At 39.8% G+C, this 15,106-nt stretch overlaps 1 protein-coding gene across 2 annotated transcripts in view; it reads left to right on the forward strand.

Annotated features, from left to right (window-relative positions):
• The window catches only part of LOC121028747 (EF-hand calcium-binding domain-containing protein 1-like), a 27,286-nt gene continuing 12,180 nt past the window's right edge, over positions 1-15,106 (forward strand). For both annotated transcript variants that reach the window (XM_040472696.1, XM_040472695.1), the window contains exons 1-3: positions 1-843; positions 10,422-10,577; positions 10,832-10,936. In XM_040472696.1, the coding sequence (XP_040328630.1) occupies positions 696-843; positions 10,422-10,577; positions 10,832-10,936 (409 nt within the window). In that variant the 5' untranslated portion in view covers positions 1-695. The remainder of the gene's footprint in view (positions 844-10,421; positions 10,578-10,831; positions 10,937-15,106) is intronic.

The raw sequence follows: 15,106 nt of genomic DNA on the forward strand, positions 1-15,106 counted from the left end.
CCTACATTTGCCTTATTTTAAAATTTACTTTATATTTTATTTAAAATTTGTAAGAATATTGTATTCGAAATTTTAAAATTCATTCTGGTACATTTTCTTGCCTTACTATAGTGAAAGCCAGTAAACAGACTAGGAAATGTTTGTTCCCTGTATTAGGATTTGACAGTAGAGTTAGAACAGTTGTTATTTTGGCCAGCTTTGGCATAGTCACACCATGCTTTCTTACCAGTCAGTCAGGTATAAGTTGGAGGGGTACTAGTGGGGTTTTACATTTTTCTAGGAGCTCCCAGATTGAAGTCTCTCTTACGAGAAGATGCTTAAAGTTTTTTAAAGGAGGTTATGTAATCTTTGAAAGAGCTATTTATAGCCTAGAAAAATATGTCCACTTAAAAATAAGATCCTTATAATTTTATTTAGTTGTGTGTTCAGTTAGGAAGGAAACATTTTCAACCATACAGTTTGTGCTGAGGAAATATAAATGACAATAATATCAAGTACCACTTTAAGTGGTGTTTAGCCCTAAAGAAAAGATAAATGTAGGAATTGCTGTAATATTTCAGATCACAATAACATTCATGGAATCATTGCATTTGTTTTGAGTGCTAACAACCGTTGTTGCATATTTTTGCAATCACTTGAGAACCTTTTGTGGTTGCTGGAATGTTGCCGCCGTCACATTCTGTTGGTATAGAGTAATGAACTATGGAATCAGTGACAATCCAAGACATGTAGGCTTGGAACTAGGCTATCTGAGAACTCTACAGTGTGTTGAAGCAACACTTGACATGGACCAGAAGACTCTGAAGAAACTGGTGGAATCCATTAGTAATACTGTCAAGAACTGTGAGTACTAACCAGACATCCAGCACTGCCTGAATATCTTTATTCAATCAGATAGAAACATTGATAGATACATTGGACATTAACAGGTTCTTTGTAACACCCAAAATAGAGTTCCTCTAATTTCTGTCTAATGTTTTGGCCATTTAAAAAAATAGATTACAAGTGAATTTACAAGATCCCTGCACTACACTGAGAATATTTTAATCAGGTTCCTAAAATATATTTGTGTATGTGAAAAGAAGAATTTGAGAACTTATGTGACATATGTACTAAAGGATTATCTGCCAACCAAGGACTCGTTCTGTTAACAGTCTGAAATTTAATAAGAGATCTCAAACTCTAAAGGCTTACCTTGACCAATTCCCTGAGTTCTCTGGCACAAAACCCATAGAGGCAGAGGATTGATAGAGCTATAGAAGATATTTTAGTTGCTGAAGAAATAAGCATGGTACTTTGCACATAGCAAATGTTTATTAAAATTAATGTAACAGATTGGGGGAGGGGGGAATCCTTGCCCTGACAGACCTTAAAAAGTAATCTTAGGTATCTTGTCTCACGGGCATGACAACAAGCAATCCTGACTGAGATCCATTTTGACAATGTCTTTGGACTTTGAGGAAATGACTTTTATTTCAGACACTAGTACAGCCTCGTTGGGCACTTCCATTTTTCCTTGTGTGGTCTCAGTAGGTCTCAGTAGTACCACCCTAAGAATCTTGTTGGTAGACTTAATTCAGTTTTCTCTCATTTCAGTTATATTTTAAATGATCCTCAAGCACTTCTAGGGCCTGTTTTTGCAATCTTGCTGTTCTTCAACCCTTAAAATCCATCTAGCAGATTTAACCAAAGTTGAATGTAATATCTACTGTTATTTGCCGTTTTCTTTTTCTTTTATTTTTTGGAGATTGGTTTGCTTTCTGTTTAATTTTTTAAACATTTTTAAGGTTTATTTTTAAAGATTTATTTATTTTTATGTTTTCTTATTTTTGAGAGAGAGAGGGAGACATAGACTCCAAAGCAGGCTCCAGGTTCTGAGCTGTCAGCACAGAGCCCGACACAGGGCTTAAGCCACCCAGGTGCCCCTTTAATGTTTATTTTTGAGAGAGAGAGTGTGAGTGGGGGGAGGGCAGAGAGAAAGGGAGAGATGGAATCTGAAGCAGGCACCAGGCTCCCAGCTGTTAGCGTAGAGCCTGACATGGGGCTCGAACCCATGAACTGTGAGATCATGACCTGAGCTGTAGTTGGACACTTAACCAACTGAGCCACCCAGGTGCCTCTGTTTTTTTTTTTTGTTTGTTTGGTTTTTTTTAATTTTTTTTTACATTTATTTATTTTTGAGAAACAGACAAAGCGTGAGCGGGGGAGGGGCAGAGAGAGAAGGAGACACAGAATCTGAAGTAGGCTCCAGGCTCTTGAGCAAGCAGTCACCACATAGCCTGATGCGGGGCTCGACTCCACAAACTGAGATCATGACCTGAGCTGAAGTCGGACGCTCAACCGACTGAGCCACTCAGGTGCCCCTATTTTTAATTTTAAGTTTATTTTGAGAGAGACAGCTGAGTGGGAGAGAGGAGAGAGAGAGAATCCCAACCAGGCCCCGCGCTGCCAGCACAGAACCCAATGCGGGGCTTGAACCCACGAAGCCGTGAGCTCATGACCTGAGCCAAAACCTGGAGTTGGGACACTTAACCGACTGAGCCACTCAGGTGCCCCTATTTGCTGTTTTCTTAACCTGAGTTTTAAACATTCAAAAGGAAATTTTGCATACTTTAAAAATCTAACTCCTCTCCCCATCCAAATGAAACTACTTCTAGCCTGCTACCCAAATGTGTGTTTAATACCATAATTTGTTATTTGAAAACAATTCTCTGAAAGTATGGGTAATATAAGTAAAGAATATGTAATACTAGATCGGGCCCGCTTCCCATACAGTCTCCTACAAAGAAGATACTGAACAGTATCTTTCAAAAGAGGAATGAGTTGCATTCCTTTTGCAGAATTTTGACACTAAATTAGGATCAAAAGTTCAGTGTAACCAGATTACTATTTTATACTGAGATTATTAACAACTCATGTTTATTAAGCTCTTCATTGGGGAAATGGTATGCTTAATGGTTTATCTTCATCTTCAAGTCTCAGGAAAAAAACCCAATGAGGTAGGTGAAATTTTCCACATTTTCAGATGAGGAAACCAAGTCTCAGATTGTCTAAAATGACAGTGAACTTTTCTGGTGGAGGCAGAGCTAGAACCCAGGTAAGTCTGATACCAGAACCTGCATTTCATCTTCATTTCTCGGTGACCTAATAAGCATTCTAGACTTCTCACGGTCATTCTGTATAGTGCTCTCCCATAGTGAATGCAAAATAAAAATTGTTGAATTCAGCTCAGTTCTTGGGTCCTTGAGTTGAAAAACCAGACTGGCCTCTCATGACTGGAACTTGGGTGTTTTTTTGTTGTTTTGAGATTTTGTTTTTAGTTTGTACACCCAACATGGGGCTCAAACTCACAACCCTGAGATCAAGAGTTATATGTTCTACTGACTCAGCCAGCCAGCCAGGTGCACCTAGAATTTGCTTCTCAATGGGTAGGACTGGGGAGAGCTAACAAATAGTACCACCTTGGCCTTCCCTTCTCAGGAAGAGATTGTCTTGGGGTGGCTGCATGGTTCAGTTGGTGGAATATGTGACTTGATCTCAGGGTCATGAGTTCGAGCCCCACACTGGGGGTAGAGTTTACTTAAAAAGACAAAAGGGATCGTCTTACTATTTCTCTTGGTGTACATAGATAGTTTTAGTTGTCATGTGCCAGAAAGTTGAGATGGCTTTTCTTGGGCTTTGCTTTAAAGTTTCTTAAGAGGGAGGCTTCATAATTTACTAGGCCTACATGTGCCACATGGCTTCTTGAGTCCAAACTACTAGATTGTGTGACTCTGATCCTCCACTATTTCCAGTGACCTCATGAAGAAAATTCATTACCTTACCAAGCAGCTGTTGATTTTTTTTCATACAGCTCTAGAATATAAAACATTGTAGAGCTGTATTAACCAGTATAGTAACCACTAGCAATGTGTGGCTATTTATTTACTTAAAAATTTTTTTAAGTAACCTCTACACCTAAAGTGGGGCTTGAACTCGTGACCCTGAGATGAAGAGTTGTCCTATGGTCTACCGACTGAGCCAGCCAGGTGCCCCATTTTTTAAAAAGTATGTGTGTGGCTATTTAAATGTAAATTAAAATGAAGTAGAGTTTTTTAAATCTTTAGTGGCAGTGGCAGATCATTACCTCAGGGCATAGTAAATGGCTTCATGTGTGTGCAACCTATGCATTGTCATGGGGCCCCACGCTTAATTTAATGTTCCACTAACACTTAATGTTTTCAATGAGGGCCCCATGTTTTCTTTGCATTGGGCCCGCAAGTTCTGTAGTTGATCTTGGCTGTATACCTCTTATTCATAGTATGGTAGGAGTATCTCCAGCATCAGAATCACCTAGGGGCGCCTGGGTGGTGCAGTCGGTTAAGCATCCGACTTCAGCCAGGTCACCATCTCGCGGTCCGTGAGTTCGAGCCCCGCGTCAGGCTCTGGGCTGATGGCTCAGAGCCTGGAGCCTGTTTCCGATTCTGTGTCTCCCTCTCTCTCTGCCCCTCCCCCGTTCATGCTCTGTCTCTCTCTGTCCCAAAAATAAATAAACGTTGGGGAAAAAAAAAAAAGAATCACCAAAAGATGCTTACTGACAATGTAGATTCCTGGATACCACCCTAGGCACATTTAAATATCTCTGCGAGTGGAGCCAATCATCCAGATTGTTCACTCCATTTGTTCTTGGACACACTGAAGTGTAGGGTTTCCTGATAAATCCCTAGTCTCTCCCAGGTGAAATTTCAGTTCTATCAACCTAATTGCAATCACAGCTTGATTAATAGTGAGTTAGGAATTGACCCAGTCTTTTTCACACATATTGTTCAGCCATAATTTTTACACATACAGACTAAGAAATTTTTTTAAAGCTCAGTGAACAATTTTAAAACTTTCTAATAATTTCATGTTGTTTGATTCAAGTGATTATTTTGGCATCTAGAGCTTACTTTGGATCCTGTCTCCTCCAGTATATTCCTTTACCTCATTTGTGTACAAGGAGTTATCATTTACTTAGCAAACATTTATGTGAGAGCCTACCATTGTGCTTGGCACTACTGGATACTGAGTAGATAATTGACATAAGAGTAAGAGATTTTTGTTATATGCCTTCCTAAAATGCAAATATTTTGTGGGTTTTTTTTTAATATGTATTTATTTATTGGGGCGCCTGGGTGGCTCAGTTGGTAAGCATCCGACTTCAGCTCAGGTCATGATCTCACTGTTCGTGAGTTTGAGCCCCGCATTGGGCTCTGTGCTGACAGCTCAGAGCCTGGAGCCCCCTTCAGATTCCGTGTCTCCCTCTCTCTCTGCTCCTCCCCCACTCACACTCTGTCTCTCTCTCTCAAAAATAAATGAACATTTGAAAAAAAATTTTTTTTAATTTATTTTGAAAGAGAATGGGGGAGGGACAGACAGAATCCCAAGCAGGCTCTGTACAGAGCCCAACAGGAAGCATGATCTCACAAATAGTGACATCATGACTTGAGCTGAAATTAAGAGTCACGTGCTTAACCAACTGAGCCACCCAGGCTCCCCTAAAATCCAGATACTTTGTGAACTGCATTTCTCTGACCCACTCCTACTAGAAGGAGGAAATAAGATAAATCTAGTATGATTAGCCCTTATGAACTCATGAGCCCTGAGTGTTCGTGAGGTAAAAAATACAATTGATCATCTCTTCCGGGACTTAGCCCAGGACCACCTATAGACCCAGTGGTCCAATATTTGGCTTTCACTTCATTTGTCACACATAACATGGGCCAATATGTATGCATATATAGGTAGGTATACATACATATTTTCCAGCTTTGTCTGCTGAGAGGGCTTAGAAATATTCCACTGTACCCATCCCAGCTCCTGGTTATGTATTGGGCTTAGAAATATTCATCTCCCAGTAGTAATAAGCACACCCAGTGCATAATCCTTGGTGTTTGAATACCAGTCTCCAATAAAAACAACCAGGATTCCTTGAAGAAATAGCCACACAGAGTGTAAAGGAAAACCTATGCTATACCTTGTTTCTCTTTTACTGACACTACTCTGCTACACTTCTTGACACTTCCAGTCTCCAACTGTGTGGTTTTTTCAAGCAAGCAATTTTCTGTGACATCGGCTGGGTACCCTACAATTTCTCAGTTCTGACACTACCTGAGATGGCATCAGATCCTGTACGTTGAGTTCAATGCCACAAGACTGTCTCCCACTTCAGATGCCCATCACAAGTCCAGGTTGTTACCTGCATTTCAGACTAACTGGCTATAAATTGGAGGCCCAATTAATTTGCTAGAGCAGCTCATAGAACTGAGGAAAATTGTTTACTTAATAGATTACTGATTTATTATAGAAGGATACAGTTTTTAAAATACAAGGATACAATCAGGAGCAGACAGCAGAGATGCACAGGGCAAGGTATGTAGGAAGGGGCATGGAGCTTCCATTCCCTTTCCCAGGACCTTCATATGTTCACCATCCCAGAAGCTCCCTGAACACTTTGGGGGTCTTCATGGAGTTTTCATCACATAGGCACCATAGGTCATTAACTCAATATCCAGCCCCTCTGCACAATGGGGGATACAGCTGAAAGTTCCAAGCTTTTAATCATGGACTTTTAATCAAGTCTTTTTGGTGACTAGCTCCCAGCCAGGAGCCACTGGTAGTCGCCTCCTTAGAACAAAAGATTCCTATCACCCCTGATGTTCTAAGGGATTTAGGAGCTTTGTGTTGGGGGCCAGGGTCAATGACAAAATTGAACAAAAGATACTCGTGCTGCTCACATCATTTAGGAAATCCCAAGAGTTTTGGGAGCTATGTGCCAGGAACCAGGGACAGAGACATATATATATATATATATATATATATATTTCCTGTTACCTCACACAGGGAAAATATAAGATTGGCCTGGCAAGTAGTGCCAGAAAGCAAAGAAGTGAAAAAGCCAATGGGGTTGTGATGTGAAACATACAAGAGCCAACTTGAAAGCTCCCAAGGGCCAAAACTGGAACAATTTGAGTAAGATGACAGGATTGTTATAAAATAAGTGTATGTGACCCCCCCCCCCTTGCACACACCCTGACATAAATAATTGAGTAAATAGGGGAAAAAAGACCTCTTACTTTCATGAAAATTCCAAGTAATAGTATAGATACTCCTTCCCAAGAAGTGGAATTACATTTTCCCTAAAAGATTGGCTTCCAAAGAATAGATTGTGGAAAGGATAAATAGCAACTACAGTGGAGAACCCTGTAGACTAGCGTAATCAAGTGATCAAAGTTCTCAGCAGTTAATCTTGTATGTGTCCCCTGATATGTGAGAAGAACAGCAATTTATCTCTAGAATTCACCCCCCAAACCCCTAACCACAGCTTATTATGCAAAAAAAAAAAAAAAAAGACAAACCCAAATTGAGGAATATTATGCAAAATGAAAAGTCAAGGTTGGGCCCTCTGGGTGGCTCAGGTTAAGCATCCAACTCTTGATTTCAGCTCTGGTCATAATGTCACGGTTTGTGGGATTGAGCCCTTGTCCATGCTCAGCATGGAGTCTGCTTGGGATTCTTTTTTCCTCCCCTGCTCATACCCCTCTCAAAATAAATCAAAACTTAAAAAAAAAAAAAGTCATGAAAGACTAAAAACTATCATAAATTGGAGGAGACATGCCAGCCAAATGTATCCTGGCTTGGATTCTGGAATCAAAAAAAGCATGAGTGGAAAAGTGGTAAGATCTGTATGTTAATAATGTGCCGATGTTAGTGTATTCATTTTGATAATTGTACCACGGTTCTGTAAAGTTTTAATGGAGAAACAGTGAAGATTGGGAACTCTATCATCATTGCTTCTCTTGTGTAAATCTAAAGTTATCCCAAAATAAAGTTAAATAACATGAGCCAGTGCCTAGCACCTCACAATTCTCATTACCTAAGATCTCTCAAATATCATTTACAACGGTTCCTGGACCACATGAGTAAGGTCTTTAGCTGTAATGAAATGTGAGCTTACATGGATAAAACTCAGAAAAAATTACTACCTGTTGAAGATTTTGCCTAAAATCCTTGATAGCTGTGTTGGATGACTTGTTAATATTTGGCTCAGAGCAGCATCTGACTCTTAAAACCTCCCTTTCCTCAAGGAGGAAACTATTGTTGGTGCTAACATTTGCACTCCGATAATTCTCCATCACATTTAAGCAGGATGACTTTCAGGCAAACATTAACATACTCTACACTTCATACAGCACATCCACACCTGAGCTTCCTCTTTCTCTGTATTTTTTATGAGAATTCTTTCCAAGTTTTTGTCCTCAGAGCAGCTGCAACCCCTTCTGTGACCTAGCCTTGAAAAGTTCACACTGCCTCATTTCCACTGAGCTCTACTGGTTGAAATGTCAGAAAATGCCTTCCCTGTTTCAAATGAAGGAGACAGATCCCATCTCAGAGGAGTATCAAAGTCTTTGTAGAAAGAGCATATGGGATGGCATAGACTGTTAAAATTGTTTTGGGGAAGACACAACCATGTCACATGTGGACTCATTATTCATAATGTGGTTTTGAGAATCTACTGCCAAAGTGACCCTCCTTAAGTGCAAATATGATCTTAACTTGCCAGCCAAAATTTTTCAGAAACTCCCCATTGTAAAGTCTAGTCTGCCATGTGGCCATACCAACAACCATCTGCAGCTAGCTCTCAGAACATACCTTCATTGGGGCGCCTGGTGGCGCAGTCGGTTAAGCGTCCGACTTCAGCCAGGTCACGATCTCGCGGTCCAGGAGTTCGAGCCCCGCGTCAGGCTCTGGGCTGATGGCTCGGAGCCTGGAGCCTGTTTCCGATTGTGTCTCTCTCTCTGCCCCTCCCCCATTTATGCTCTGTCTCTCTCTGTCCCAAAAATAAATAAACGTTGAAAAAAAAAATTTAAGAACATACCTTCAAGCTGCCTCCTCTGGCAAGTGACCCCTCCTCCTTGGGACCTTTGTTAATTTCCTGCTACCTCCCCAGTTGATTATTCCTTCCTTTGGGTCACTGCCAAACACCATCAATCATAGTGCTGGCACTTTTTTTTTTTTTTTTCTTATCTCTTAGCCAAAGTGTAACAACTTTGTGGGCAGAAACCCTGGTGTATTCACTGCCTGGTTCACAGGAGGCCTTCAATATAAATTCTTATTGGATGGGTAAAAATGAGCTTTTTGTCATATTTCTGAGCTTATAGTTACACTGTGTAGCCTGCTAAATCGAATCCCTTAATTCTCAGTCCTGATCAATGCATTAAAATCACCCTGCACTTCTTTAAAAATACCCTTTCCTAAGTCTGGACTGAAATCCAAGTGTGTGAATATTGAACATTTCTGTTTGAAAATTAGTCACCAAGTCCCACTGATTTTCTGCAACATCTCAAGCTCCCTCCCACTTTTTCAACCCTCAGGGCCTAGAAGAGTCAACTGAGGTCTTGTTTTTTAAAAGCTAATTCCTGGGTCTGATGTTAGTGATTCTGACTTGGTAAGTCAAGTAAGGCTTGGGAATCTGCTTTTGAACAAACAAAGGAGAGGCTGTGGATTTCTCTCATTCAAATGGTCCTGGACGGTCCATTAGAAACACTGCTCCAGTAAAATGTAGTTGACCCTTGAACAAAGTGTAGGATATAAGCACCAACCCCTGCAATACAGTTGAAAATCCATATATAACTTTTGACTCCCCAAAAGCTTACCTATCAATAGCCTACTGCTGACCTTACTGATAACATAAACAATCAACCTGTTTTGTATGTTTTATATATTATATACTGTATTCTTAAAGTAAGCTAAAACTTTTAAGAAAATCATAAGAAAAATACATTTACAGTACTGCGCTATATTTATTTTTTATTGCATTTAAGTAGACCCACAGTTCAAACCTATGTGGTTCAAAAGTCAACTGTAAATGTTAATTTTCTGACTAGGCATTCAAGGCTCTCTGCCATCAGCCCGTCCTCTTCAATCCTGTTTTTTCACTTCTTCCTAACTTGCTGTGCTCCCAATAAAGCATGTTCAACTTCAACCACAATTCTACCTCTTTCCTTTACCCATATTATCTCTCCCTGGAATTCTCCATTTTACCACCCCCAACACATTCCTTCCTGTAGAAATACAATGTATCCTTCCAAGTCTCTGTTCAAAGTCTACTCCCATGAAAATGACCTAACTCCTCTTTTCCACACTGATTTCTCTTTCTTCACATGTCTGTAGTAGTGAGCATTATGTTACATAATTTTTCATTTACATACCGTCTTACTAGTCTTCTGGTGACACCCACCTTAATTGCATAAGCCCTTAAGTAACAAGTGATGTCATTCTTTTTTTAATCACTTAGAGCATCTAGCATCATAGGAAAAAAATAGCTGCTTAGTAAAATATTTTTAATTGGAGTACTCATTGAGTAAGTGTAAGTTGTACTTATTTGTATTTTTATTTTACAGTCAAAAAAAGTGAAGTAGAATGTCTCATAAGACTTTTTCACAGCTTGGTGGAAAGAGCTAATGTAAGACTTAATAACCTTGGACTAGATCGTAATGCTTTTCGAGCGATCCTGCACAGCGTATTTGGAATGACTGACGATATGCTAATGAACAGGGGTAAGAGGCTTAAGAAATGGAAATGGGCCAAGCTGAGATGGCGATATATATGATGTTCATAATTAATATGTGGCAAACATTTTTGTAATGACAAATTATATATATACACACACACACACATACATTTCCAATAATTTTGACTCTTAAAGATGGCTAAAACCTTTTTTTCCTCTCAATTTGGGAAGAAGGTTTATATATTTGAATTATAAAATAGCTTTAAATTACAATATACTTCTATGGTCTTTTTCTTTCAGTATTTTTTGTGTTTGACAAAGACCACGATAACTGCATAAATGTGAAAGAGTGGGTTAAAGGATTATCAGTGTTTCTTCGAGGGACTTTTGAAGAAAAGCTGAAGTGTAAGATTTCTATATGTGATTACTGACTTAGTAATATACAGTGTCAATTTTGTATTTAGTGAATGCTTAAACAAATTTAAAAAAATATAAAATCAATGTTCTCTATAGCAACCTTTCAAAAATAGTTTGTGACAGCTTTAAAAAAAATCAAAACAAATGAAATGGGTGGTCTGTTTGTTGGGAGAGTCCCTCCTTTAGACCTACACTTCCTTCACTGGTTCTGTAATGCCTAAATGTCACCAGGATGGGTCTTTGGGTCAAGTCCCAGGCGAAGACGAGCAAGTCAATGTCAGGGCTTGTGCCAACTCCGGGTTTCCCAGGATGGCTCTGGGCTCAGCAGGAAATGCGCCTTGATATCAGGTAGTGCATAAGTCACAGTGAAGACATTCCTCATCTCTTGAACAAAGAAAATAAATGTGAGGGATTGACACAAAACAAAATGAAATACACATTAACCACCAATATTCTAGTGTTAAAATTTGTGTAGATCAGTGAAGAGAGGAAAAGAGATTGAGGACAGAGAATGCCCACAGGGAGAATGGTTACAGAGAGAATTTCCTACAGGAAAGATATGTTAGTAATTCCAAAGACAAAAATCTTCCCATTCACAATTTTGCCTAGAAGTGAATAGCTCTGGCCTCACCTCGCCTGTACCATTGTTGTGATGTGTATTTTCTATGTTTTATACCTCTGGGTCCAGGTTTTGGGGTGAGGAACCCAGGAATGAGAATAGGAACAATTTTTTTAAGTTTATTTATTTATTTAGAGAGAGAGAAAGAGAGAGTGCAGGAGGAGCAGAGAGAAAGGGAGAGAGAGAATCCCAAGCAGTCTCCGCACTGTCAGCACAGAGCCCCACATGGGGCCTGAACACACAAACCATCAGATCATGACCTGAGCCGAAACCAAGAGTTGGATGCTCAACCAAGTGAGCCACCCAGGCGCCCCAAGAATAGGAACAATTTTTTTTTTATTTTATTTTTTAAAAAAATTTTTTTCAACGTTTATTTATTTTTGGGACAGAGAGAGACAGAGCATGAACGGGCGAGGGGCAGAGAGAGAGGGAGACACAGAATCGGAAACAGATTCCAGGCTCTGAGCCATCAGCCCAGAGCCCGACGCGGGGCTCGAACTCACGGACCGCGAGATCGTGACCTGGTTGATGTCGGACGCTTAACCGACTGCGCCACCCAGGCGCCCCTAGGAACAATTTTAAATGACAGTTTTCTAGGGAACAATTGCTTAAAGTGTCAAATTGCTTAGGAAAAGACTGCAGAATTCTGAGTAAATAAACAAATCTTTATCCCTTGTTCTTCCACTTAAATTTGGATTTGGAATGTTGAAAAGAAGATCCCTGGGGCGCCTGGGTGGCGCAGTCGGTTAAGCGTCCGACTTCAGCCAGGTCACGATCTCGCGGTCCGTGAGTTCGAGCCCCGCGTCGGGCTCTGGGCTGATGGCTCGGAGCCTGGAGCCTGTTTCCGATTCTGTGTCTCCCTCTCTCTCTGCCCCTCCCCCGTTCATGCTCTGTCTCTCTCTGTCCCAAAAATAAATAAACGTTGAAAAAAGAAATTTTTTTTTAAATAAAAAAAAGAAAAGAAAAGAAAAGAAGATCCCTAACGTTAAACACACATTTTACTTACTTATTTTTAAAAATTTTAGGTATTTATTTACTTTTGAGAGACAGAGTGCGAGCAGAAGAGGGGGAGAGAGAGAGGGAGACACAGAATCTGAAGCAGGCTCCAGGCTCTGAGCTGTCAGCACAGATCCCTATATGGGGCTTGAAACCACGAATCATTGACATTATGACCTGTGCCAAAGTCAGAGGCTTAACCGACTGAGCCACCCAGGTGCCTCTTAAACACACATTTTAAAAAATGATAGCAACATTAAAAAAAATCACCAACTTTCCTTGACATTTACAATTTTTTGTTTTGTGTTTTTTCTTTTAATTTTCTTTCTTTCTTTTTTTTTGAGGTAAAATTGACATTCAACATTATGTGGGGTTTTTTTTCCTTAACTTTTCTCCAGTTTAATTTTTCACAGGATAACATTGAAATATAGTTGCTACTTAAGGTTGTTGCAGCACTCTTATACAGAAGTCTCACCAAGAAGTGAAAAGCTAAGTTTTCATGCATGTAAATTCTTATGGTAATACTAATACATGGTGAAAATGGCTGTGACACTGAATACAGCTGTATGTGATTGAATAGCATCATGCTGTCAATGAATTTTCCTCCTCTAATCCTACTTCCTAAAACTGTTTCATATATATTTCAAGATATGTTAATCTGGGAAAAATGCCACTTTTCATAGGGTTGAGCTGCATGTGATGAGGAAATGGTGGGGTTCTGAGTGAACAGTCAAGCAAGAATTCTTGAGACACCTCTGGTGCAAGAAGGTGGTTTTATTAAAGCAGGGGACAGGACCTGTGGGGAGAAAGAGGTGCACTGGGGTTGTGACAATGGCTGATTATATACTTTCAAGTTTGGAGGGGGGTAGGGATAGCATAAGGTTTCCAGACCCTTGAGGGGCTGTTAGGAAAAAGTCATTTACTACTGTCTAATAAAACCTTAGTCATCCGACCCTTCAGATGTATACCAGTGGGTCATATGCCCACTGTTTACTAACATACAACTTGGCGGGGGGTGGGGGTAGAGAAAAAGGAAATGGTTACCAAAGAAATTTTTATTTATTAAAGGAGACTACTGGAGGTTGGGTTGATGTTAAGACTGCCTTTTGCCCATAGCAAAGTATCGACATAGAGACAGTTGAGTTCCTAAAGGAAAGTCACTCTGCGTATCTCAAGGACTTGTCCATGCACTACGAGTTGTCAGGAAATTTAATTTTTTTTTTTTTGCCTTTGTTCCCCACATCACATGTATGCTATGGATTGAAGAAACTCAACAAAAAGACACAGCTAATCTGATACTCTGGAATTTTATATTGATTCTATTGCTTTTGCTAAAACATTTAACTAGATTGCGAACTCCAGAAGAGTTCCTTCATTACTGTATTCTCAGGACCTGAGTAAGGTCATCTGTGGCATGAATGAATGTATAGAAGTCACAGAAGTTCCTCTTCAGGGAGAGAGTGGTCATTTTGGATAGTGCAGATGGGCAGACTTCCAAGGAGATGATGGACTCACTACACAGATATACTGAAAAATGTTCTTTGCCAGTGATATGCTGAAGTTTGTACTTAGTTTTTGTACTCTATGTAAGAAAATAATAATGAGATATACACACACGTATGTGTACACATGTGTATATATGTATTGCATGACCAAAGGTTTAAAAAAAATATTTACTTCTAGGGGTACCTGGCTGGCTCAGTCAGTAGAGCACGCGATTCTTGATCTCTGGGTTGTGAGTTCTAGCCCCATGTTGGGTATAGAGTTTACTTAAAAAGAAATTATTGGGGCACCTGGCTGGCTCATTTGGTTAAGTGTCTGACTCTTGGTTTCAGCTCAGGTCATTACCTCACAGTTCACAGGTTTGAGCCCCGCATCGGGCTCCTCACTGACAGTGTGGAACCTGCTTGGGATTGTCTCTCTCCCCCTCTCTCTGTCCCTCCCTAGCTCTCTCTCAAAATAAATAAATAAACTTTTTTTAAAAAAAGCAAATTTAAAAGTAAAAAGAGATCTCTTTTATTGCAGCTTCATCACATTTTTTTTGAAGTCTATACAGTTACTGTCTTTTATTTGTGTCATTCTACAGGAGATGCTCAGTTCTGGGTCACATAATACATATAAACCAATAACCATAATATAACATGATTACTTCAAAATCTATGTATTTTCAAAATACTATATGGGAGTGATGAGAAAGTGCTTTCTAGTGGATCTGGTGGATCAGAAGACACTTCCACAGAATAACTAGCATTTCAGTTAATTCTTGTAAATCTTGAGCAGAAAGAAACTAGAAGGAAGAGCAGGCTAACCAACAGGAATGAACATGTGGAGTTGGTAGAACTGATGTTGAGACATGTAGTATTAAGGTCAACTGAATGTGTATTATTAAGGTTGAATCGTCTACTGAGCAACATTCCTCTCCCCAACATTCCCTGAGAGGACAGCTATGAATCAACTATAATAAATAATGAAATATTGGATGGAGGCAGGAGAGTTTCCTAGATTGTTGAAGTTACCTAGGAAATAACAGTGGGGACAGAGAA

Source organism: Herpailurus yagouaroundi, unplaced genomic scaffold, assembly GCF_014898765.1.
Source record: "Herpailurus yagouaroundi ecotype Mexico unplaced genomic scaffold, PumYag 100, whole genome shotgun sequence".
NCBI lineage: Eukaryota > Metazoa > Chordata > Mammalia > Carnivora > Felidae > Herpailurus > Herpailurus yagouaroundi.